Raw genomic sequence first — 25,816 nt, 5'->3', positions numbered from 1 at the left:
ATGAATGGTTGACCGCTGATGTTAACATCATGGTTTCGTTACATGAAGGTGATTCATTTGAACACTTACTCTTGGTATTAGATTAGCTTGTAAAGTGGACCTAGAACACAGACAAAGGAACATCCGAAGTCTCTTATTTGATATTTTTGCCGCTCAAACATTTTTTCAGTTTGTCAGAAGGGTTTTATTTCTGCTCTGAGGACCCGAGCTGGGGGCCCGGAAGACCCAAGAGGAGAGGGACAGCGACACACGCTGCGCACGTTGAGTATTTCAAGTGGATGATTGAGCAGCTACAATCAGTGGTGCTGTGCGACAGTCAGGGGGTGACATGGTGTGAGTACGGGTGCTCTTGGATGTCTCCTTTTGAGGACACATTTGAGTTCTTGAGGACCGTAGGAATAAATGACTTTTTGTTGTTTAAGGGTCAGAACTTAATACTGTTGGTAAATACATTGCATGTATTGTGATGTAATTTGAGGATTGGTGTCGGGCGTTATACTAGGAAATATTAGACATTCAAACATGTATGTGTGTGCAGCAAAAAGTAAAACAATATTTATTTGTTCTTTAATGGAGGGTGTTACAATGCTCTTCCTCCCCCCTCTCTTCATCCCTTCCTATCTTACCGCATCAGCTCTCATCTAATTACTGAAGTACCAAGAGGGGGTGACCTCATCACCCCGACGCCATGGTAACGGCCTGCAGCCGTGCACCCTTGGTCCCCGGGATCCTGGGAAGGTGGAGGAATGTGGAACGTGATTGGTCCGCGAGACGCAATGTGGACGCAGAGGGTGAGATCGGCGCAACCTGAGTATGGATTAAATGACAGCTAGAATAGACACGCACACACACAACTGTGACAAAGTATTAAACGACATAACACCCTAGAGCTACACACACACACACACACATACATTATTACACATGCAGTATCGGAGTCTAATTCACTTTGTCTGTCCAGGCTGCAGGGCAGATCTATGAAGTAGTGGAAGTGAAGGGTGCTGAAAGCCCTTATTTTCATTTATTCACATGAGGTCAAGAGTCAAACTATTTTAAATACTTCAGTTGCACATGCTTTACTAAATCACCTTGATAACAGCTTCCATTTGAGTTGAGCAGATCTGATGTTACTGTAAATCAAGCTAACCTCACAACATTGGGCCTCAAAGAGACAGATAAGTCTAAAAGTGCTATTTTGAGTAAATGTTGCAGTTAATATTCAAAGATGTTTGTTTAGATCCAAACAGGTAAAAGCAAAAATAGCTGTAAATAATGAATTACAGTTCCAGAGCCAGCTCTGATGTTTTTGTCATTTTGGGTATTTTCTACCTTGCATTCTTATTAGTTTTTCCTCAGTAAAAGACATGTTAAAGCTTCAACATTTTTTTAAGACATGTTAAAGCTTCAAAATGAATGAAAAGGAAATCTGACATATCTTTAAAAAAAAGTAGGATTTTGATTACATATTTTTTGCCGTCTGACCAAAAACATATTGACTTCTACACAGTCAAGTTCTGTATATTTGAGCAGAACGTTAATCTTCAGTGAGGTTGGTCCTTCTGGCTCATTGAAATGCCGGATGCTGTCAAACAGAAGAAAGGAGCTCATTTTATTCACTAATATTGAAGTCCATCCTGTCATACTGTTTTACGGCTGCAAACACCGTCACCCGTACAGTGAGTTTGCACTGCAATGTTCTGCATTTACTGATCCAGCTAATGCTCAAATCTTCAGGGTTGAAAAAAAATTAAGAAATTATTGACAAATATAACCAGCAGAAGCTTTAAATAAAGTCTGTGGGGTGTTGAAACATTGGTTCATTGTTGGTGCAAGAAAGGTTTTTCTCACACACCCACACACACACACACACACACGGACTCGTCCCCATTCAGCAAATCCACACAAACACTCATTCATTCAACGCAAACAGGCAGCTCTTTAATCTAAACAAATCTTCAGCGACAGAAGCAGAGCTTGACAGAAAAGACTGAAGCGCTCAGGATGTGCGGTCAAGTAGCAGCAAAGATCAGGTCTGTTGTTTTCATGCTGTCTTTCCTGTGGACACAGAACTAAATGTTTAACTCAGTTTTTCAACCACTTTAAAGATTTGGTCGAGAATTAGTTTTATTTAAACAATGAAGCAGCTTGTACAGACAGGACCTCAGGACTTTTCCTTTAAGAAATAAATTATCCAAGTTCTGTGCTCCGGCTATTTTTTGGGCCTGTCCTGTATGGGTGTAATTTATTGCCGCCGCAATTTGGATGTCCCCACACACCTGATAGTAGGAATCAAGCCGGTATAATGCATTTAATCTATAATATCAAAAATTGTGTTGGTCCTGTGCCTCTAAGCACACTACCCTGTATGTTTAGGCATCCGGGACAAGAACCAGTTTGCTTTTGAGCTGAAACGTTTGAATAATGTTCACAATATTCCACATGTTTGTCAATGTTTGGTTTCCAGATTGAACAGAAAACGGAACAGAAATGTTGATTGTTAAACCGTTGCAGTTCAGATAAGAGGGGACAGGATCAAGTGAACTATTGTATGAAGATTTGTACAAGGAAGAAAAATGTTGTCAAACAGAAATTAGGCTTCATAATAAATGCTTTCGCTATAATGGAAACTTTAATGGGAACAATAACTCCCATCAGGTTCAATCACAATTCTTCAAGCGTATCTTTCAATTTGAATGTGCTGTTTCAACATCACCTCACATCCTGGAACAGCAAAATCTACACTGCGGTTGCTTTTGCTCACCCATATAACTCTCTATTGAGCAGGATTCCTTTCAAACACCCTACATCAAAACGCACAACACTGTCGTTTGGAGTCAGATGGGAAAGGTCAATAAATGTGTATTAGACTGTTCTGAGGAACAAACAGAAACCGTGTACACAGGGGGAGAAAGACCCATGGACGAGACAGAAAACTTTTCCCAGTTCTGAATGTATAAAATCAAAATAAAGATAAAGATTATAATCTGTAGTTTGGTATGTTTATTTCCTTCATCTTAAGAGAACAGTAGAATTATTGATATCATCATTTGTACTGGCAGATTGTGGGTTAGCATACAGCTCTTCTATGACAGGTTCCACTGTGTTACAATCCAACCTACATGTATACACATACATTAACATCAATTATATTAAATTGTAAGAAGACAATATCCTTGTAAAATATTAAAAGATCTATTAACATTGGGTAGAAAAATATCCACCCATCTTCAAACCGCTTATCCTGCACACTGGGGGGGCCATCTTCGGGTGAGAGACGGGGTACACTTTGGGTTGGCCTCCAGGGCTAACAACATTCACACTCACACTCACACACCTACGGGCAGGTGGACGGATGGGCAGTCCCCAATCAACCTGATCCCCTGAGCGTCTTTGGACTGTAGGAGGAAGCCGGGGTACCCAGGGAGACCCCGTGCAGACACAGGGAGAACATGCAGACTCCACACAGAAAGGCCACTGGGCGGAGTCAAACCCAGGACCTTCTTGCTGTGAGGCGACAGTGCTAACCACCACACTACCGTGCAGGGTAGAAAAATATATACTTCTTGGGTAGAAAAAGATATACTATACTATTCAAATAAAAATAAAATAGAAAAACTTGAATTTACCCTTTCCTGCATCACATTTGGACTCAACAGTCTCAGCAAATTCTAAATAATACGTATAAACACATTTTAACAATTGCCTCATGATGGCGTTTCAACAGGTTCTGAGCACATGAGACACTGGTTTAATGCTGCAGTGGGAAGTATGGGAAACCAGTCCGTCCATTATGGATTAAATGCTCTACTTTCGCGGTCCATTTTTTTGCTTTTCGCTATCTTTCTTTTCTTCTTACGGTCTTTTTATTTGTAATTTGCCACTACCTCTCTCGTCTGTCTGCAGTGTTGAGACAATATCGTCCTGCCTGGAATGCAACGACTCGATTGGTCGAGTAGTATCACGTGGGATGGTTTAACTCGATTGCAATTGGTCGGTGATTTAAGTCACTACCGTAAAGACGACCAAAGCTGCGCCGGTCAGAAAGTGCGCCATCACGTTTAAATCACAACCGTCTTCTTTTAGCTTTTGGTCCAGGTCCGGATGGGATGGCTTCTAGGTCCGGATTCGGACCACGTTCCGCCAGTTAGTGACCTCCGATCTAGGGATCATTACACAAAGTCACAGAGCCTTTCTTAAACCAGAAGCATGGGAAGACAGGTTCTGTGAATTTGCCATGAAAGGTGTGTATGAGCTCCTTCTTTTCCGATTTGACACAGTAATAAGTCAGAGAACCAGCTTCCCAATCCAGAAAAATGCCTATTTTTTTTGTATGGTGTATGTTCTCTTTAGGATTACCAGCTTCAGGTGTCCTCTCGCCGTTATGATCAACATCTTCGAATGTCTTCCCATTGTTAGGCTCAACCGCTTTGTACTTCTTGTGGTCGTTGGGCTCAACATCTTGAGACGTCTTCTTGTCGTTATGTTGGATATCTTTGGATGTCTTCCCATTGTTAGGCTCAATATCTTGAGACGTCATCTTGTCCTCATGCTCAATATCATTGGATGTCTTCCCATTGTTGGGGCTCAATATCTCAACATCTTTGTACTTCTGGTCGTTGGGCTCAACACCTTTGGACGTCTTCTTGATGTTAGACTCAACACCTTTGGACGTCTTCTTGATGTTAGACTCAACACCTTTGGACGTCTTCTTGATGTTAGGCTCAACACCTTTGGACGTCTTCTTGATGTTAGGCTCAACACCTTTGGACGTCTTCTTGATGTTAGGCTCAACACCTTTGGACGTCTTCTTGATGTTAGGCTCAACACCTTTGGACGTCTTCTTGATGTTAGGCTCAACACCTTTGGACGTCTTCTTGATGTTAGGCTCAACACCTTTGAACGTCTTCTTGATGTTAGGCTCAACACCTTTGGACGTCTTCTTGATGTTAGACTCAACACCTTTGGACGTCTTCTTGATGTTAGACTCAACACCTTTGGACGTCTTCTTGATGTTAGGCTCAATATCTTTGGATGTCTTTCCGTTGTTGGGTTTGACATCTTTGGATGTCTTCCCATGAATTGCAGTGTATCTGGTCTTAGAGCAGAGCAGGCTCCAGGACTTGTCATTGCATCCCAGGCCACCACTTCTGTCCCATCTTCTACCCACCGTTCTATATGCCACTGCGATACCGAGCTCCCCTTCACACTCCACCTCCCAGTAGCAGAGACCGTTTAGGCCTTTCTCACAAAACACCTGAGTCCTCTTAAATCTGTCGGCGCATTCAGGTCGTTGCACTTTCTCCTTCACCAGTTGTACAGTTTTTGCTTTCCTGCCTCCATCAGACAGAACGAGCCTCTTGCTTGCAGTGATTTCATCCAGCTTCAGATCATCGCCATCTGAAAGTGATACAAATATCATATCATTGAGGGGTTTATGTAAAGTTTAATAGGATGGCCTTATTGTCTAAGGTTCTACTGAAGTGATTACATATTAAAGAAACACATTAAATTCATTGAAATAGTAAAAAAAAACATACACTTCTTCAGTCCTGGCTTTAACCGATGTGCTCCATCGTGGTCCAAACTGCAAAATATATTTGTTAATATATTGCGAGTTAAGATTTTGCATTAGTGTACATGTAGTCTTATAATTAGGAGAACCAGCAATGTCAATACAACTCTACACATATAGACACATTCTGACATCTTGATGTACCAGAGTGTCTTCAGGCTCGTATTTGGATCTTCAACTATAGCATTCAGCTCTGCCTTCCCGTTGACTCCTGGGTGATTGTAGCTCAGATCCAGCAGTTTTAGGGTGGAGGCCGTGTTGGACTTGAGTGCAGAGGCCAGGAAGGAGCAGCCTTTCTCCGTCACCTGACAACCTAACAGCCTGCAGACAACACACACACACACACACACACACACACACATGCTGTGTTTTCGTGGGGACTTAACACTCATTTCCTATAGACTTACCCTAACCATAACAGTACCAACATCCTCTTAAACCTTGCAAAAAATGATTTTGGAAGTTTCTCTTCCTTTTCATAAAATGATTGTATTGCATCTATTTAAAAAGGAATCGTTATTGTCAACAGACAACAATGCCTTTATTTCTAGGTCACAGGTTGAACATCACCAGAACATCGCCACACCACGTCTGAGGAGGCGAGTCTCTTCTATCTAATAAGCACAGAAAAACCATTACATCGTTAGCCTGAATCATCTTGCTGCTGTCTCTTATAGATATGATTGTCTCTCTACCTTCAGTGTGTTCAGTCTGCGATTATGCAGTCCTCCCCTTCCCCCAATTATCTGCCTTACCTTTTCTGGTAGAAATGTGTAGTAACAGCACTACTTAGTGGAGACGTTTTTTCCCCTTAACATCCTGGGGGTTTCCTGCGGCTCGCTATGAAATGTAAAGTAAATACACTTACTTGAGAATCTCCAGCCTACAATGTGGACTCTGCAGGCCTCCCGCGAGCATCTGCACACCTGAATCCAACAGGTCGTTATGACTCAGGTCCAGCTCTGTCAGATTAGAAGACGGGGCGCCGATCACTGAGGACGCGAGACCTCTGCAGGATTCCTCAGAGAGCTCACACCAGCTCAGCCTGTGAAAATATTGGTACGCATGAATGAGCTTATTATTGTTATTATTGTAATATCTCTGTCAATGTTTAGACATCAAACCACATCAAACCAAACCAGGCCATGCTGTTGAAATGTTCTACATCCCATTGCTATCTGACATCGACTTCCTTCTAACACAAATGACTCAACCTCACAGCAATTTGCAGGTAAGATAGGAAAACTGTTAAAAAAGTTAAGACCACTTTGTCTCTGCTAAACAGTAATTTAATAAGTTAAATGATGATATCAATCCAGAGCCTTCTACTGAACATTAATGCTTTTTATATTGACAATTACATTACTCATATATTTCTAAGGACAGAACACATAATATCCGTATGAAAAAGTCTCAGAAAAAACCTCCTCTGGAATAAGTAGGAAATATATATAAACAATAGTATCACTCCTACACAGACTTATGCAGATGACACAGGCTTTACATGCATTTGAATACTCTTCCACTCAAACTACATCACGATTCAAATTGGCCTTTAATGTTCCTCAGACATCTCTGCATTAAATAGAACGTGTACTAAATATCCACAACAAAGAGATGTGTTCTATTCTCTTTCATTCCAGTTAAAACTCCCTACCATTCCTGTGATCAATGCTAGCCAAATCAAATGGTCCAATCTTGAAAAAAAATTTTTTGGTTTTTGGCTAGAAAGAAATCATATTTTAAAAAACATCGAGCACCTGGCACCAAAATAAAGGGCATTTTTATCAATTAAAAGAGAATTTCCAAATGTTATCTTTTCTTCCTTGGGCCCTGATCCACTCTCACTAACTTTATTAAAATTAGGCCAGAGGTTTCTCTGTAATTCTGCAGACAAACGGACCAATGAACAAATCCAACCAAAAACATAGTACAATTGCCCAAAGATGACAAATCATAGCCCAAAATCAAGCCACTTAAAATGGTAAACTTGATTCAGATTTGAATAAATAGGTAGAATCATGTAGTGTATAAAAATATAACAAACGGATATTTGAAAGAGAAATCTTAAATACTTACAAAGCTATTTTGGAGACTTTAACCACCGGCAACATTCCCAAAAGAACTTTCTCTGATTTCAGGTATCTTTTCAGATCAAACACATCAAACTTCTCATCTGATGTGAGCAGCACAAAGGTCAGAGCTGACCACTGGGAGGTGGAGAACTCTTCAAACGTGACTGTCTCTGACTGCAGGTACGTTTTCACTTCCTCTACAAGAGAGTGGTCATTCAGCTCATTCAGACAGTGGAACAGATTGAGATTCTTATCAGCATCACTATTCTCTTCCCTGATCTTTTCTTTTATGTACCCAATGGTTTCCTTGATGATGTTGTCATTATGTTCGGTTTTCTTCAGCAGTTCCTCCAGTAGATTCTGATTTGTCTCCAGAGAAAGGCCTAACAGGAAACGGAGGAACAAATCCCATTCTCCAGTTTTGCTTTCTAAAGCCTTGTTTACTGCCGTCTTGTAGAAGTCTGCAGGTGAGTCTCCACCACCCGCAAGCAGATTTTCTCCTGTGTTATTGAATTTTAGAAAGACATGAAAAGCTGCCAGGAACTCTTGAATGCTCAGATGGACGAAGCAAAACAATTTCTGTGGGTAAAGCCCCGAGGATTCTCGTGTGACCTGTGTGAATAATCCTGAGAAGACGGCAGTTTTTTCAATGTCAACTCCGCAGTCTGTCAAGTTCTCTTCTGTGTAGAGAAGGTTTCCTTCTTGGAGCCCATCAAAGGCCAATTTCCCCAGAGACATGATTGTTTCCTTGTTTGTTGTATTCCAGCAAGAATTTGTGTCAGAAGTCTCAACTGTCACATCTTCTCCGTACTTCACATTCGCCTGTCTGCACTGTAACATTATAAAGTGAATGTACATCTCAGTCATAGTCTTGGGCATCCTTCCTTCCTTCTTTCTGATAACAAAGTCCTCCAGAACCCATGTTGTGATGTAGCAGAAGACAGGGATGTGACACATGATGTAAAGGCTCCGACATTGTTTGACATGTGACAAGATTTTCTCAGCCAACTCTTGATCACTAAATCTCTTCCTGAAGTACTCCTCCTTCTGCTCATCATTGAATCCTCGTACCTCTGTAACCCGGTCCACTTTATCAGCAGGGATGTGGTTGGATGCTGCAGGTCGGGAGGTGATCCAGATTTGAGCTTCTGAAAGCAGATTTCCTTGGATGAGGTTTGTCAGCAGAACATTGACTGAGGTTGGCTCTCTCATTTTTGTCCAATCTGTGCTTTTATCGAAGTCAAGGTCGAGGCGACATTCGTCAAGACCATCCAGGACAACCAGGATTCTGTACCGGTCATAGTCCTTTATTTCTGATGTCTTCATACTTGGGAAAAACTGATGAAGGAGTTCCTCCAAACTGAGTTCTTGCTCTTTTCTCAAATTTAGCTCCCGAAAAGAGAGTGGAAACATATAAAACATGTCCCCATTGGCTTTGTCTTCGGCCCAGTCCAGCATGTACTTCTTTGTGGCAAACGTCTTTCCGATGCCGGCCACTCCCACCGTCAGCACAGTTCTAATTTTAGGAGATGCTTTCAAGATGTCATGATATTTAATCATTATTTCTTCTGCCTCTGGTTTGAACTTTGCATCTTGAACTTGTCGGATCTCATGCTGAGCATTGACCTCTCCCCTCTGTCCCTCAATAATGTAGAGGTCTGTGTAGATCTCATTCAGGAGAGCAGATGGTTTCTGCATATCGGTCCCCTCAGGTACATGGGAAAATTGCTTCTTCAGCTGAGATTTGAGCATCTTTTGACTCGCAATATCCGGCTTCCCTGTAGGGTGAAAATTAGACAATAGTTGTTATAATGTATCACCTCAATCATTGTGCAGTTCATCAATTCCAAACCAAAGCATCAAGAAGTGAAAATGAAGCAGAGCTTAAAACTTGTATATATTTGTGTAAGAAGATACTGAATATGAATATTAGTCATGACACTGTAGTTGGTTTGAGTGTAAATCTTATTTTTCCTCTTATCCTGCAGGTTGGATTTCACAGTTTATTTTAGACACATTGTAAATTAGCTTTCTTAATTCCTTTAAGTACAATCGCGCAGTTGATTGGCAGCCACTAAATGAATATATAAAACCATGTGCTTAAAAACTAGTCATGTCCCAATTGGTGCTCATACAGACATATTTTAATGGATGTTATCAGCTAAAATAAAGTGGACCAAGTTCTAATCCTTTCTTTACTGTTCTGTTGCAGTGCTGCCCTACCGCTTGGATCCAGAAGCTTGGTAAAAATAAGGTGAGCCAGAGAAGATTCAACAGTCTGTAGCTGGTATTTCACTGGTTCAGAAACATATTTAGTCAACAGGAAATATTAGTATCGGACTCTGTATCAGCAGATACAGGTTTTCCCTTCATAGCAGTTTTGATCTAAAACAAGAATGCTTGATTTAAATTAAACACGTATCACATGCTTGGATTTGATTGCACACATATTTATAGTACTTTAAACAATCCATAAGCTTACATCGTATTTGTGTCATCCTGTCGACACATGCGTCAGGCAACTTCAGTGGGCAGGTTATCCAGATTCTGGCAGAAGGAAGCAGGGTTCCTCTGATGAGGTTTGTCAGTATCACATCCACTGAAGCTGGTTCTCTGACGTCAGTCACGGTGTCGTTAATGTCAAAGTCAAGAGGACGTTGGTTAACATCCAAACCACCCAAGACAAATAACACTGGGAACTGGTCAGAGGTAGAGACCACAGATCTCTTTGTTTCATTGAAGAAACGATTAACAAGTCCCATCAAACTGACTTTCTCCTTGAAATTCAGCGTCAAGAGGTTAAGTTGAATTAGGATGTGATCCCCTAAAGGTGACTTGTTATTTTTAGCCCACTCTCTTAAGAATTTCTGCACATAGAAGGATTTTTCTATTCCAGCTTCTTTGGTGGTCAGCACAGTTTTGATTTTTTTCCCTTTTGTTTCTTTAAAGATGTCCGATCCTGCATTGACTCGTGTCACATTGTTCTCTTCACTGTCGACCTCACCACTTCGATCGTTTCTCATAACATGCTCAATGTTTTTCTGGTCAGGATGATTTATGTCTTCTTCTTGAGGGTTTTCTCTGAGAATTCTTGCTCGGAGGGCTGAGGTCAGCTTCTGCCATCGTTTTGTCTCTGAATAAATAAAACGTTATGGATGATGAAGGACATTAAGGTGGATGGTTATGAACACAGTCAGCAAAGATTATTCATTGCATAACACCAAAACAATATTTTAAAGTAAACAATGTTGTTGAGAATAAATATATATATACATAAAGGTTACTGTGATGGTTTCATACCTCGACATTCTGTCACTTTCTTAATATAATCAGGAGGAATCTTGTTAACTCCTGATGGTTGAGAGAGGATCCACAGCTGAGCAGAGGGAAGCAGATTCCCCTTGATGAGGTTTGTTAGCAGCACGTCCATCGAGGCTGCCTCTTCCATATCCGTCAGTTCCTCGTTCTTTTGGAAGTCCAGAGGAAGTTCACATCTCTCCAAGCCATCAAGCACAAAAGCTAATTCACACTCTTCGTAGTTGTAAACTCTTTGTTCATCCTCACTTAGGGACTGACGAATCAGATCTATTAGACTTTGATCTTTCTTTCTTGAATTCAGCCAATCAAAGTTAAAGGACACAATCAAGTCTATCTTTTTGTTGGATATTTGTTTTGCCCAATCTACCATGAACAACTTTGTTTGAAATGTTTTGCCAACACCTGCCACTCCCTTCGTCAGCACCGTTCTCTTTTTGAACAATTGATCAAAGGATTGGAGGGCTGTAGCTTTTGTGTTTTTGGGATCCTGTATCTCAAAGAGTTCTATCTCTGTTTCTAATCCTCTCAGTTCCTCTTCATACTGATGAAGGATTTTCCTCTGCAGGGCATCTTTGTCTATTGAAATCATAAAGAAGATTCAAAGAAAGCAGATTACATGACTGCATTTCATTTTATACTCCTACACAATATAATGAGTTATAAAGTACAGCGTGACATGCTGTATTGTGTTCTACCTGCAGTTAAGGTTCAGAGGCAATAGGACAATAAACAAATGTACATCTACATTTGAAATGTTTTGTATTTAACTTAAAAACGGTTGTTCATTTAAAAAGTATATATATTGATCATTCGTTGTCTACCTGTCCTGATGTATTTCCTCTCCTGGCCAGTCTCCATTGAAGGACTTGGGTGCAAAGTTAAGATACGTTAGTGTCAATACAGAAAGACAGATTTGTCCTCATATCATCAGTTTTCTTCTGTTATTAACAACCGTATACTCGATGTATTTTCCTACCTATTCACAGGAAAGAAGTTGAGAGCATCATCCACAGTTGGAGCCTGTTCCAGCTCAGACAGGCTTTAATACAAAGACAGAACTGAACTTGAGTTTTAAGGGGAGAATATCCATTTTATCACAAATGATTGTCTTAAATATATATTTTTTTGACTTAGAGTTGTTCTGTGTGAAGCATCCAGCATAATAAACACATCTTACCCCTGTTCTCCTTCAATGATGTTGATAGGCTTATCCATCGCACGCCCTCTTAAACTGGAAATAGTGCTGGATGCAGGAGAGACTGGTCTCTCTGGCCATAGACCTCTTTAACACACATTAGAATTACAAATATTAATACTTTTAAACATATTAATTACCGTTAAACCTCTTATTGGAATTTGCGGAATTTCTCTTTCAAGACATTCTCCTTAATTTTATTTCTCAATTTGTTAAACATCCAGCATAATAAACACATTTTACCCCCATTCTCCTTTACTGAAGCAGGGAGGATCATCCTTTGAACATACACTTATACTGTAAATATTGCTGAATGCCGGAGAGAGAGAGGCTGGTCTTTCTGCCTTAGGAAATATTCTACACAGATTATAATTAAAAATGTCAATTCTTAGACATTTTTGAGTCTTGAAGTGGAATTCATAGTCTGTTTCTTTCTGTTTCAGTGAATTAATTGCTTTCTGTATCAATTATCCAGCATTATAAACACATTTTACCCCTGTTCTCCTTTACTGAAGTTGGGAGGATAATCCTTTGAACATACACCATCCATCCATCCATTGTCAAACCGCTTATCCTGCACACAGGGTCGCGGGGGGGGCTGGAGTCCATCCCAGCCAACTTCGGGCGATAGACAGGGTACATCCTGGATTGGTCGCCAGCCAATCGCAGGGCAACACAGAGACATACAACCATTCACACTCACATTCACACATCTACGGGCAATTTAAAGTCCCCAATTAACCTGATCCCCAGAGCATGTCTTTGGACTGTGGGAGGAAGCCGGAGAACCCGGAGAGAACCCACGCAGACACGGGGAGAACATGCAGACTCCACACAGAAAGGCCACTGGGCGGAATCGAACCCAGGACCTTCTTGCTGTGAGGCAACAGTGCTAACCACCACGCCACCGTGCCGCCCTTGAACGTACACTTATCCCAGAAATAGTGCTGGATGCAGGAGAGACTGGTCTCTCTGGCCATAGATCTCTTTAACACACATTAGAATTACAAATATTAATACTTTTAAACATATTAATTACGTTAAACCTCTTATTGGAATTTGCGGAATTTCTCTTTCAAGACATTCTCCTTGATTTTATTTCTCAATTAGTTAAACATCCAGCATAATAAACACATCTTACCCCTGTTCTCCTTTACTGAAGTTGGGAGGATCATCCTTTGAACGTACACTTATCCCAGAAATAGTGCTGGATGCAGGAGAGACTGGTCTCTCTGGCCATAGACCTCTTTAACACACATTAGAATTACAAATATGAATACTTTTAAACATGAATTACCGTTAAACCTCTTGTTGGAATTTGCGGAATTTCTCTTTCAAGACATTCTCCTTAATTTTATTTCTCAATTTGTTAAAACATCCAGCATAATAAACACATCTTACCCCTGTTCTCCTTTACTGAAGTTGGGAGGATCATCCTTTGAACGTACACTTATCCCAGAAATAGTGCTGGATGCAGGAGAGACTGGTCTCTCTGGCCATAGACCTCTTTAACACACATTAGAATTACAAATATGAATACTTTTAAACATGAATTACCGTAAACCTCTTGTTGGAATTTGCGGAATTTCTCTTTCAAGACATTCTCCTTAATTTTATTTCTCAATTTGTTAAAACATCCAGCATAATAAACACATTTTACCCCCATTCTCCTTTACTGAAGCAGGGAGGATCATCCTTTGAACGTACACTTATACTGTAAATATTGCTGAATGCCGGAGAGGTCTTTCTGCCTTAGGAAATATTCTACACAGATTATGAGTCTTGAAGTGGAATTCATAGTCTGTTTCTTTCTGTTTCAGTGAATTAATTGCTTTCTGTATCAATTATCCAGCATTATAAACACATTTTACCCCTATTCTCCTTTACTGAAGTTGGGAGTATAATCCTTTGAACGTACACCATCCATCCATCCATCCATCCATCCATTGTCAAACCGCTTATCCTGCACACAGGGTCGCGGGGGGGCTGGAGTCCATCCCAGCCAACTTCGGGCGATAGACAGGGTACACCCTGGATTGGTCGCCAGCCAATCGCAGGGCGACACAGAGACACACAACCATTCACACTCACATTCACACATCTACGGGCAATTTAAAGTCCCCAATTGACCTGATCCCCAGAGCATGTCTTTGGACTGTGGGAGGAAGCCGGAGAACCCGGAGAGAACCCACGCAGACACGGGGAGAACATGCAGACTCCACACAGAAAGGCCACTGGGCGGAATCGAACCTAGGACCTTCTTGCTGTGAGGCAACAGTGCTAACCACCACGCCACCGTGCCGCCCTTGAACGTACACTTATCCCAGAAATAGTGCTGGATGCAGGAGAGACTGGTCCCTCTGGCCATAGATCTCTTTAACACACATTAGAATTACAAATATTAATACTTTTAAACATATTAATTACGTTAAACCTCTTATTGGAATTTGCGGAATTTCTCTTTCAAGACATTCTCCTTGATTTTATTTCTCAATTAGTTAAACATCCAGCATAATAAACACATCTTACCCCTGTTCTCCTTTACTGAAGTTGGGAGGATCATCCTTTGAACGTACACTTATCCCAGAAATAGTGCTGGATGCAGGAGAGACTGGTCTCTCTGGCCATAGACCTCTTTAACACACATTAGAATTACAAATATGAATACTTTTAAACATGAATTACCGTTAAACCTCTTGTTGGAATTTGCGGAATTTCTCTTTCAAGACATTCTCCTTAATTTTATTTCTCAATTTGTTAAAACATCCAGCATAATAAACACATCTTACCCCTGTTCTCCTTTACTGAAGTTGGGAGGATCATCCTTTGAACGTACACTTATCCCAGAAATAGTGCTGGATGCAGGAGAGACTGGTCTCTCTGGCCATAGACCTCTTTAACACACATTAGAATTACAAATATGAATACTTTTAAACATGAATTACCGTAAACCTCTTGTTGGAATTTGCGGAATTTCTCTTTCAAGACATTCTCCTTAATTTTATTTCTCAATTTGTTAAAACATCCAGCATAATAAACACATTTTACCCCCATTCTCCTTTACTGAAGCAGGGAGGATCATCCTTTGAACGTACACTTATACTGTAAATATTGCTGAATGCCGGAGAGGCTGGTCTTTCTGCCTTAGGAAATATTCTACACAGATTATAATTAAAAATGTCAATTCCAAAAACATTTTAGACATTTCATTTAAATTAACTAGCTCTTCACCACATATTTCATACATTAGACTTTTCCATCCTGTCTGCGTTGAGACCGAGCCAATTAAAAAAATGAGTGGCTCACGTGTCAGTTGATGTCGTCTCGGCCTTCTCCATATTGGTTTCACACAGTTTGACCTGTATTCTAAGAAAATTACATAATTAATACAGCAGCATATTTTGTTCCACATTATTTTCAGTTCTTTGTCCTTTTTACTTACTATAGTTTCCGCAAAGAACAATCCAACGGACAAATTACATAATTTATGTGATGTTACAATAACAGTGGAGTTATTGAATATTATTTGCTATAAATATTCAAAGTTATTAATTACTCAAAAGCGATTTTCTTGGACATATCAGTATATGACATGATTTTTGGTGATGCTACCATTCATATTAGTGACATTATTGAATATTTCTGTAATATGTTTCTCCGAATAGAGCCTTTTCACAATAACTGTAAATCCATAATCAATGTGGAAGTGGACTTCCTGTCAAGCGACACATCAGGAGAAAAAGGATCCGAGACTCGCTGAGAGTGTCTTCACAACATTGCTGACAGATGTATCTACAATGACATTTGCTGACGTTGCAAGACTGGTGGAGGAAAACTCTGTCACAAAAAAGAACAAAATAAATAAAGGGACTATTCGGCGGCGGCGCATAATCCTGGTCCAGTTTTAAAGTTTTCTTTGCTATTTCCTTTATCTCGACTCCTACAGACGTCAACAGCTGCCGTTTTTGGCACCGCTCATATACAGGGACAGCCTCTCATTTCCAGCGATGAACAGTGATCCCTCAAACATAGTCGTCAGAGGTTGGGCTGTCAGAATTGAATTAAAACCTGTCCTTTGAAGAGTCGCTTTAAAAAAACACATTTATGCGAATATCTGGTTGCGCAAAAGCCACGTCAATAACAGGACAAACGTCTCGTTGTATTCAACTACTTGTATCGGTAATTTATTTATGTTTAAACATACATTACAACATGCAAAAACACATTACCTACACAAAAATTAGTAAATGAGCAAGACTGCAGACCTTGTCCTCGCACACACACACGCACTCTCTCTCTTTCTCTCTCTTCGGTTAAAATGAACAAGTGCTGATCACGGGTTTTGCCGCTTTTGCCACTATTGTTGTTTTACATTTTCACATTTGAATATATTGTTTTTAAAAACTATTCGAATACATATTCTAAAAATTCAAATATATATTAGAATTTGACATTCGTTGACAGTCTTACTCTGAGGTAAAGTCCCAGACAGCATTTACATCTGTGCCAGATCCGTTTTCGTATCAGCAGATCCGCGCAGCAGTCACACTCACTATGCAGATTTGCACCAATTTTGCGCCAGACTTGTCTGTAGCTTCCTGACTGTGGTGGGTGCGGCGCTGATACAGGGCAGCTACGCAGACCAGACGCGCCACAACTAAATTCAGTCCGCCCGGCGGATGTGGGCCGGATACACGTCAGCTGCAGGGACCCGACGCGCCGGAACTAACCATCGCTTTTTTGAACCTGATTGCTGCACTACTTATACGCAGAGTGGAAGACTGCCGGCTGCAACGTCTTTGTGAGTATTAGTAATTGGGTTATAGCCTACTACTACAAGTAAACTGGTGTTGATGTCATGTTAGTCTGTTAAATATTATTTTTGTTATTATAATTATACTTACACAAAGCACAAACTGAGTTTACACTGACATTCTGACAATATCCACAATATATTCTTAACTAATGTGACCATACGCTTTAAGGCTGAATCGATGATCTTTGCTTATTATTCACCAAAATTGCTGAATATTGTGTCCATTGTGTGTACTAGTTAGCTACAAAAAAATCATAGCCATGTTAAGCGCACCCACTACCCTCTCGTTTGTAGCAACTTTTACCAGTTATATGCTGATGGGGGGAGTCGCCAGGACGGCCAGCCGACGTAACTCGCGCGTCCATATGCTCGCGCATAACAAGCTAATTAGCATTATCATTCGTTTTGAACATATTACTGCAATAGATGTATTATCTAAAGCAGCCATTCCCAAAGTGTGGTGCGCGCACCCCCAGGGGTGCGCGAGCTGCCACCAGGGGGTGCGCGAGAGGAAAAATATAATGGCGGTCAGTTTTTTTAAGTGGGATTTTTTCATTGACATATATAAAAGGATTTTTCCATACAATAAAAAAGCATGAAAGTAAGTAAACATTTCCTTTGTAATCGCTTTTATTTTAAATATAAATACTATAATATATTATTTTTTGATAGAAACGTAGAAGAAGACAGCAGCTGTCTTCTTCTACGCATGCTCTTCTTTCATACACTGCAGCCGCTAGGCAATATGCGCGCCAACTCGTTTCATTGATTGTGTAAATATGCTTAACTGGCTGAAATCAGGGAAACTGTCAAGTGGGACGTCTTATAATAAAGTTATTAGTCACGAAGGAGGAGAGGGACCAAGAGAGAGAGAGGATTTGGAGGCAACAGAGACGGAGAGGATAGAGACAGAAAATGAGCGGGAGTCAGAAGATGCACGGGAGGAAACCGAAGAGCAGGGTAGGAGATGCCAAAAAAGAAGTGATGAGGGTGAACACCAGACGGGAAAAAAAAGAAGAAAATATGATGACAATTATCTGGGTCTGGGCTTCACTTGGATCGGCGATACAGATTGTCCGAAGCCGCAGTGCGTGTTGTGCAGTGAGGTTCTAGCAAACAGCTGTCTGAAGCCATCTTATCTCCGTCGTCACATGCACACGAAGCATGGCCATTTAAGTCACAAGCCCCTTACATTTTTTAAAGCGAAATTGGAGGAGTTGCAGAAAAGCCAAAAGAAAATGCAGTTTCATTCATGCGTTGGGTCTACGAAAGACGCACTACGGGCTTCATATCTGCTCAGTTACAGACTAGGGAGAAAGGGGCTGCCGCACACAATGGCCGAAGACGTGTGTTTGCCAGCGGCCAAAGAAATGGTGGCGTGTATGATTGGAGAGAAAGAGGCAAAAAAGTTGGACATGATTCCTGTGTCCAATAACACTGTGTCGCGCCGCATTGATGCCATGTCTGAAGACATCCTGGCTGTAATACTCAGCCGTGTGAAGAAAAGTGAGTTTTACTCTCTGCAAGTAGACGAGTCTACAGATGTTGCAAATCTGGCCAATCTTCTTCTCTATGTCCGTTACCTTTTTGAAGGATCGGTACAAGAAGAGTTTTTGTTCTGTCGGCCCCTTGCTACCCGAACAACCGGACAGGAAATCTTCAATTTAATTGACGTTTTTATGAGGACCAATGGCATCGACTGGGAGCGCTGTGTGGGAATTTGCACAGACGGGGCAAAATCAATGACGGGGAAACACACAGGGCTTATAGCTCATATTAGGAGAGTCTGCCCATCCATCAGCTGGTTACACTGCAGTATTCACAGAGAGGCCCTCGCAGCCAAAAACATGCCAGCTGATCTACTTGCAGCGCTGAACGACGCAGTCAAACTGGTGAACTTCATTAAAGCTCGTCCACTAAATTCACGAATATTCACACTGTTATGTAACGAGATGGGCAGCGAACACAAATCACTGCTGCTGCACACAGAGGTGCGTTGGCTGTCCCGCGGCAAAGTGCTGACAAGGCTCTTTGAACTCCGGCACGAATTGCAGCAGTTTTTTGAGGAGAATCCGTTTCATTTGGCCACCAGTATGCATGACGAAGATTTTCTGAAAAGGCTCGCCTATCTAGCGGACATCTTCTCAGCTCTGAATGAACTCAATCTAAGTCTGCAGGGAGTCAGTGTAACTGTGTTCAACACACAAGACAGGGTTGAGGCCATGATAAAGAAGCTACGGTTCTGGGCAAGTTGTGTGAGTGGGAACACACACCCGTGTTTCCCTACGCTTCACGAGTTCTTGGTGGAAAATGACGTGCACCTGGGTGAGCATGTAAAAACGCTCATAATTGAACACCTCAACCAACTCGCCGAGCAGCTACGGAAACACTTTCCACCTATGGACACATCTGGCGCTTGGATTCGCAACCCATTTGAAGTTTCCCTGCCCGTCCCACAGCTGTCATTTCACGAGCAGGAGCAGCTGATCGAGCTGTCATCTGATGGAGCACTGCAGTTACAGTTCAAACGAAAGCCACTTGTGGATTTTTGGACCGAGTCACTGACATCATACGCAGTCTTGGCAAAGCAAGCCTTGAGAGTTTTGATGCCCTTCGCCACAACTTATCTCTGCGAGGCTGGTTTCTCTGCTATGGCAGCAGTTAAAACTAAACATCGGCAAAGACTGGATGATGTTGAGAAGGAATTGCGGCTTAAACTGTCTTCCATTGCGCCAAACTTTGAAGAGCTTTGTGCCAAGATGCAAGCCCACCCGTCGCATTAACATGGGTGTTGGGAATACTAACACATTCTCTCTCTCTCTCTCTCTCTCTCTCTCTCTCTCTCTCTCTCTCTCTCTCTCTCTCTCTCTCTCTCTCTCTCTCTCTCTCTCTCTCTGCAGGCTGAGCGACTTTTGCGCTAGACTTGCAGATGGATTCTCTTTTATTGTCTTTTAATTTAGTTTATGTTTGAGCCGCTCTTTGTTACTTAATTATGTTGTGGATCGTGTGTAGGCTAATTTTATTGTCGCACTTGAAGTTTCCGTTTTTATTTATTTTATCTATTTCGGAGCCTATTCTTTTTAATGTTGTGGATCGTTTGTAATTCATTGCATTTTAATTCAGCTTGTGTTGATGTTGTTATTGTCATGCGTGTTGTGGTTATTTGCGCATGTTTAAACATGAGTCTATATGACGATAAAACAAAGTTTTGTTGCGTTTTTTTTTTAAGTGTGAATTGGGGGTGCGCCAACCCGGTTGAGACATGGAAGGGGGTGCGCAGGAAAAAAAGTTTGGGAACCGCTGTCTTAATGTATTCATCAGTTAGTGTTATGACACTCAAATGTTTGCATCTAAGAACATCTGACTCAACCAGTGTGTGTGCTTACAAAGTGTGTGATGAGTGTGTGTGTGTGTGTGTGTGTGTGTGTGTGTGCTTACAAAGTGTGTGATGAGTGAGTGTGTGTGTGTGTGTGTGTAAGAGGCGACAGCGGGCTGCTGTTCTTGCTCTCTTGAGAGAAAGGGTTAAAAAGAGAGTAAATCATGAATGAAATTCCTGTTTTCTTTTGAGGACATTTCACAGGCCATTTCACTTCTAGAACGTCCTGCACAACATGCAGCACTTATGCTGTCATGTACTAAATCAGATCAGGCATCGCACAGTGGTTTGAGTAGTCATTTGAGGTAGGATTCTTTTTCTTTTTCATCCCCCAGTCGATGGTCATGGCTTTGTTTTTTTTGGCTGAAGAAACTAATGTTAATACTGTACGCAGACACAGAGAAAGAACCGCAGTGAGGTGTGAGGCAGGTGCACCTCCGCTGAGAACAACAGATGCAGCTTCTTTTATTCTTTGGCACATTCGTTTTAGCTGACTGCAACTGTTCCTCTGAGTCGACTGGATGCTCATCAGGATCACCTGAGAACAGAGGCAGTCGAACCCTTTCTCAAAATCCAGCAACAGAGGGTAAGAAGCCATTATGGAAAAAAAGAATTGTGCTACGTGTCAAACACCAGAAATACTAAGAATGAAACAATCAAAATGTTTCAATAACTAATTCTGTCTTATGTGACATTTTCAGATTTCCTTTTTTTCATATGCTGATCCCGTCCCTGGAACAGCGTATCTTTTTTTAAAGATGCATATATTGACAGTTATTTGGTTAACTGTACCTTTGGTGGATTTACTACTCTCTTTTGTGTGTGTGTGTGCGTGTGTGTGTGTGTGTGTTGGGAGGGGGGTTGTGTTCCCAAGTGCCTGAAAAGGTTTGAATGTCTAAATGTTTCCAGTGCAAGAATTTAACCTCTGAACTCTGAAGGAAAGTGCTTTTCGTTCATCAGGGAGAAAGTGGACACAGAGTTGTACGCGCATACAGTCACGGGCAAACACACTAACAAGCACATGTGGGAATACACACACACACACACACACACACACTTAAGTTATGAGCTGCCATGATGATTCATGAGCGCGTGATCATTTCCCTAAAGGCCGCACACTGACCTTCGACCCCTCCCAGCTGCAGTGTGGTTCACCCTCAGAAGTCACATCCTTACAGTCGTCTGTCCTCTTCCTTCGCCTCAGTTTGGCCCATTCGTCGCTCCTCACCTTTTTACTTTCTGCCTTCTCCAAACTTCCTCCCGGCCTCCACTCAGAGGGGACACATTAGATGAGACATGATGGGCTCCCGTAGTCGGTTTTTGTCATTCAGGAATTCACGGCTTCTCATTAAGTTAACATGTAATTTCCTGCATCTGCTCATTTTTATGTTGACTGACTTGATGGATGAAGTGATGAACGCAACGTATTACATTTATGAGAACAGACAAACATCACAATCATCCTCTCACATGCAGCAGGGACCTGTAACTAATATATATATATATATATATATATATATATATATATATATATATATAATAGATGTATAAATGGTTAGGCCAACTAGTTACTTTACAGATCAACACCTCATCATTGAAACGTTTGGGAAATGGCCAACAATATATAAGTAGTCGCATTTAAGTGCTTTCATGACAGTCCATCAGATTCTACACAATATTACAGCTACTTTCACTGAAATGAAAAATGAAAATACTGCTTCAACCGCTGTCCTCGCCATGTCTATGGACTTACAACTTCCACTTAAAACTTTATATTGGAGACAGAACTGGCAACAATATTAATAAAAGTTGGTCACAATTAACGGTCTTTCTTTTTCTGAGGGTGATTAGATTTAGAGCTCACACACCAACACGGCCTCCCTTCAAAAACAGCATGTTCCCAATACCCATTCTGAGTTTGTGTGTGTGTGTGTGTGTGTGTGTGCCCCCAACAAGTCAACAAACTATTTCTCTCTGGTTCCTCCTTCTTGTCTCCTCCAAATGTTAAATAAAGTTAACCCCTGTTTCCTAAAGGTTATCAATTTGCCCTTTTATATACACACAGTTCAGTCCAAATCATTTCTAGCAATTTATTTTCTTCTCTCGTATCAGTTGCAGCCACATATTATTGAGTCTACAAGCACAGAAACCGTGTCCTATTTAATCCCTGATAATAACCATTAACAGCTGAGCGCCACTTGACTGCAGTAATTAGGGAACAGTGAAAGGGAAATAGGCGTGAGAAGGAGGAAGAAAGAATTACCAACGGCCTGCTAACATTTCTCTATGTTCCTCATCATTTTCTCATTATCGCTCCTTTGCCAATTTTCTTCATCCCTTTCCTCTCAGACTGAACCTCATGCACATGTCTCCAGCAGGCCTCGAAGACCATTAATGAGACGTAGACAAGACAAATAATCTAATCCGTCCACAACGCTGTTCTTCTAAAAGCCCCACTAATCTATCTGGGATTATAAAAGAAGGATGTGTTCTTATCCTCATGACTTGTATCCTAAAAAGATAAAAGGACAAAACACAGACACACGTTTAATTAAACAGTCTTTCCTGTTACAAGCCACAATGATGGATGTAGATGCAACCTACGCCTGATTGAAAGACTCTACATATCAGTTGATTAGGAGAGTCTGCAGCGTTTCAGCGTGTGACCCAGTCAGTGTGTGTATGTTAAGTGAAAAGACGCCGCACAGCACAACACTGTTTACTTTCCCCCCTGGAAATGGCTTTTTTTAAGCTACATTAGCAGATTGATTAGTTTTACCTGTGTTAAGCAGGGATATGCACCATGTCTGAGTGTCAGCCACGACCAGGCAGTAAGAACGCTCTCAAAAATATGGAGGTGAGATTAGGAGACTACCAAAGAGGGACCAAGAAGTCATGACCTGTGAGAAAGGAGATTATGGAAGGGAAATATGTTATTTACCCAACTGCAGGCCACAACCTCATTCCACTATGTATGCTGTAGTTAGCCAAGTCATGACAAATGCATATAAATACACATTTTAATGAGGAAAACCATACCCTCCTTGCCTTCTCTCGTGCTCATCCTGTTACGCGCGATCCCCGTTCTCTTCGCCTGACTGTTTTTTATGACCTTTCCCCCCTCGATGGGTCAACCCTCAGAAGGACTGTCCTGTTTTGTCTGAACTTCTGACCTTTTCCCCTTTAGCCCGGGGTCACGGCCATCAGAAGCAGCTGCAGAGTAACAACAGTGTGGTGACAAGCTGCTTCAAAGACGCTCTAAGACACTGTGGGTTGTTGAGCTGTTTCTTTTTGTTGCATTAGTCTTTGCCAAAGGGTCGCCTGAGAACCCAAAGGGCTCCCCATGGGGTCAGAAAGGTCTCCATCGACATAAGACATTGTATATAAACACTGAGTTTGTTAATGAGTGCGGCGTTCAGACAGTAACAGTGGCTCGCATACGTTTGCCTCTGCTGCCCTCTAGTGGCTCTAAAGTGAACACAATATTGTTAAATGCCAAAGAATCACTTTGAAAGTGCTGCTTCTATTATTGAAAATGCAATGGGTATTATTATCGTTAAGCCCAAGCTTAGTGTGTTTTTTGTGTGTAAAATACGATGTTAAAAGTTTTTAAAATGCCGTCGTCATGACCCTTTTATTATGAAAACCTTGAACCGGAAGTTGTAGTCACCGCTCCCCGGCGAACCGCTCGGTGTTACGTAACGTGAGCGGTGCACAGTCTGCCGACGATGCAGTCTTAGTTGTAAGTAAAACAGCATCAATAATACAGACGCCTGTACACTTTAAGTGGCACTTAAATGGTAATTTAACCCAAAACGTGCCTTCAGTCTGAACCCCTATTTTGGTGAAGGAAGCTAGCATCACAGCTAACGGACCTGATTAGCCTAAATTACAGCATCGAAGATTAACGTAAATTTACTGCCGAGTTAATCGAAAATCGTGACTGTCAATAAAGCCGAACGGATGCCAATTAGCTCTGCTTGTGTATAACTGCCGCCGGTCAATTGTACTTTAGTATGAATTGATTTCATTGTAACAGCCTTGTTATGTTATGTTCTCAGATGGTCCTGATGATGTCATCGTCACTAGATTCAGATTAAAACTGAACATCTTTAGTGAGATGTGTCGAACAAATGCAATATCTTTTAAGTTTTGCTAATTATTCTCCACAGTCTTGGATGATTACCTACCCTGCATCTCTCTGCTCCAGTGTACCAAATAATGGAAACCCCCAAACGACAGAGTACAGCTGCTGCTTGGCCTCCTACCTGCCTGTTGAGATGTCTATGCGCACCAAAAGAAGCTGTTAACGCCTAAATAGCTGTGTTAAAAGCAGTATGAGTGATTTAACAGAGTTCGAAAGATGCCAAATAGTTGCTGCACGACTATCGGGTGCATCCGTCACAAAAACTGCACAGCTGTTCAACGTGGCGAGGGGAACGGTCTCCAGAGTCATGACCGTGTACATCAAGCACGGACGAACGGCGTCCGCTAAGAAGAACAGCGGGCGCAAGTCAAAGCTCACTGAAAAGGATAGACAGACACTTCTCAGGATAGTTGATGAGCACCCAGAGTATACAGCCTCAAAAATAACCTCGGAGCTGAACAGACAGCTCTCTCACACCGTGTCAGTAAAAACGATCCGCCGGGAGCTTCACAAAGCCGGTGTTTTTAGAGGAGCAGCCAGTCGGAAAACGGAGGTTGAGACTCACTCAAGGAAGCCGGATGGAAAGGATACTAAACCTGGAACTGAAAAAGAGATTGGCACTCAAAAAACTTGTGACAAAGAGTGGGGGACACAAAAGTCGGTGGAAGACATACCTGTGTCTGAACCTCATGCTAGTGTCAAAGAATACTACACAGGAGAGAGGATCCAACCTGAATCCAACGTTGGTGAGGAAGAGTACAGCGCAACAAAGCTGAGTGAAGAGAGCACGGGACCTCGGGCCCGTGTACCAGACCCGTGTGTTGTATTTCTGCCTTTCTAAGACGGCCTCATTGGTCATGTTAAGGGAAAATCATCCCTTATTTTGACCACTGTTACATGTGACACTGGGTTTGGACTTATATTTCAGTTTCTAGATTTTAGTATCTATTTCTGCATGAATGCATAACTGTGCAGAATTCTAACTTATCACATGCTTTTTTTCATATTCCTGTGTTACAAGTGAATGGTACATTTGAATTTACAATGTAGAGGGAAGTATTCAGTACTAAAAAACACAAGTATTACAATACATGAGACTTTTGGTTCACACCGCTGCTGTATTCTGTTGCTTTTTACTGCTGTATATCGGTATGATTGTTGTTACATTAAAGGTTTTTGGTTGAATCGTCAGAATTGCATCATGTTCAATATAATCATTTGTTTGTAGTGGTCATGTCCAGTGAGGCTCTCTAAAATGTTTCCATGGGCCTTTTTTTTACCAAATATTTATTTAATTCAACATGTAGAAGAATTTGC

The 25,816-nt window shown here is 41.4% G+C and overlaps 1 protein-coding gene and 1 long non-coding RNA gene across 8 annotated transcripts; one reads left to right on the top strand and one right to left on the bottom strand.

Moving 5' to 3' along the window:
- Positions 1-3,860: 3,860 nt before the first annotated feature.
- On the bottom strand, positions 3,861-16,834 carry LOC120829869 (uncharacterized). 7 transcript variants are annotated; one of them, XM_078084748.1, is made up of 16 exons: positions 16,631-16,834; positions 15,467-15,526; positions 14,950-15,054; positions 14,690-14,794; positions 13,562-13,666; positions 13,302-13,406; positions 12,143-12,247; positions 11,942-12,004; positions 11,787-11,830; positions 10,948-11,541; positions 10,130-10,780; positions 7,652-9,425; positions 6,441-6,617; positions 5,717-5,893; positions 5,538-5,584; positions 3,861-5,397 (listed from the first exon to the last, which is right to left on the bottom strand). In XM_078084748.1, the coding sequence occupies exons 2-16, from the start codon at positions 15,496-15,498 to the stop codon at positions 4,160-4,162; spliced, it is 5,322 nt and encodes a 1,773-aa protein (XP_077940874.1). In that variant the 5' UTR covers positions 15,499-15,526; positions 16,631-16,834; the 3' UTR covers positions 3,861-4,159. The 7 variants fall into 7 exon arrangements, with proteins under 7 accessions (XP_077940874.1, XP_077940877.1, XP_077940879.1 ...); XM_078084751.1 differs by lacking the exon at positions 16,631-16,834 and having other exon boundaries at positions 3,861-4,629; positions 4,993-5,397; positions 15,467-15,595; XM_078084753.1 differs by lacking the exons at positions 15,467-15,526; positions 16,631-16,834 and adding an exon at positions 15,209-15,356.
- Positions 16,835-23,956: 7,122 nt separating this feature from the next.
- Positions 23,957-25,690, top strand: LOC120829879 (uncharacterized). The gene is made up of 2 exons (XR_013451448.1): positions 23,957-24,094; positions 24,525-25,690. It is a non-coding gene; the product is annotated as an uncharacterized LOC120829879 (long non-coding RNA).
- The last annotated feature ends 126 nt before the right edge of the window (positions 25,691-25,816 follow it).

The sequence above is a fragment of the Gasterosteus aculeatus genome, chromosome 2, assembly GCF_964276395.1.
Source record: "Gasterosteus aculeatus chromosome 2, fGasAcu3.hap1.1, whole genome shotgun sequence".
Lineage (NCBI taxonomy): Eukaryota > Metazoa > Chordata > Actinopteri > Perciformes > Gasterosteidae > Gasterosteus > Gasterosteus aculeatus.
This window is presented reverse-complemented; position numbering and strand designations above follow the sequence as displayed.

What these genes read in the sequence shown, in the direction of transcription:
- LOC120829869 (XM_078084748.1), bottom strand. Translation starts at nt 15,498, where the DNA reads ATGGAGAAGGCCGAGACGACATCAACTGACAC. An exon ending in TTCAGTAAAGGAGAACAGGG is followed by an intron (nt 13,407 to 13,561) that starts GTAAGATGTGTT and finishes TGTGTGTTAAAG; the next exon opens with AGGTCTATGGCCAGAGAGAC. An exon ending in AAAGCCAGGACTGAAGAAGT is followed by an intron (nt 5,398 to 5,537) that starts GTATGTTTTTTT and finishes TATCACTTTCAG; the next exon opens with ATGGCGATGATCTGAAGCTG.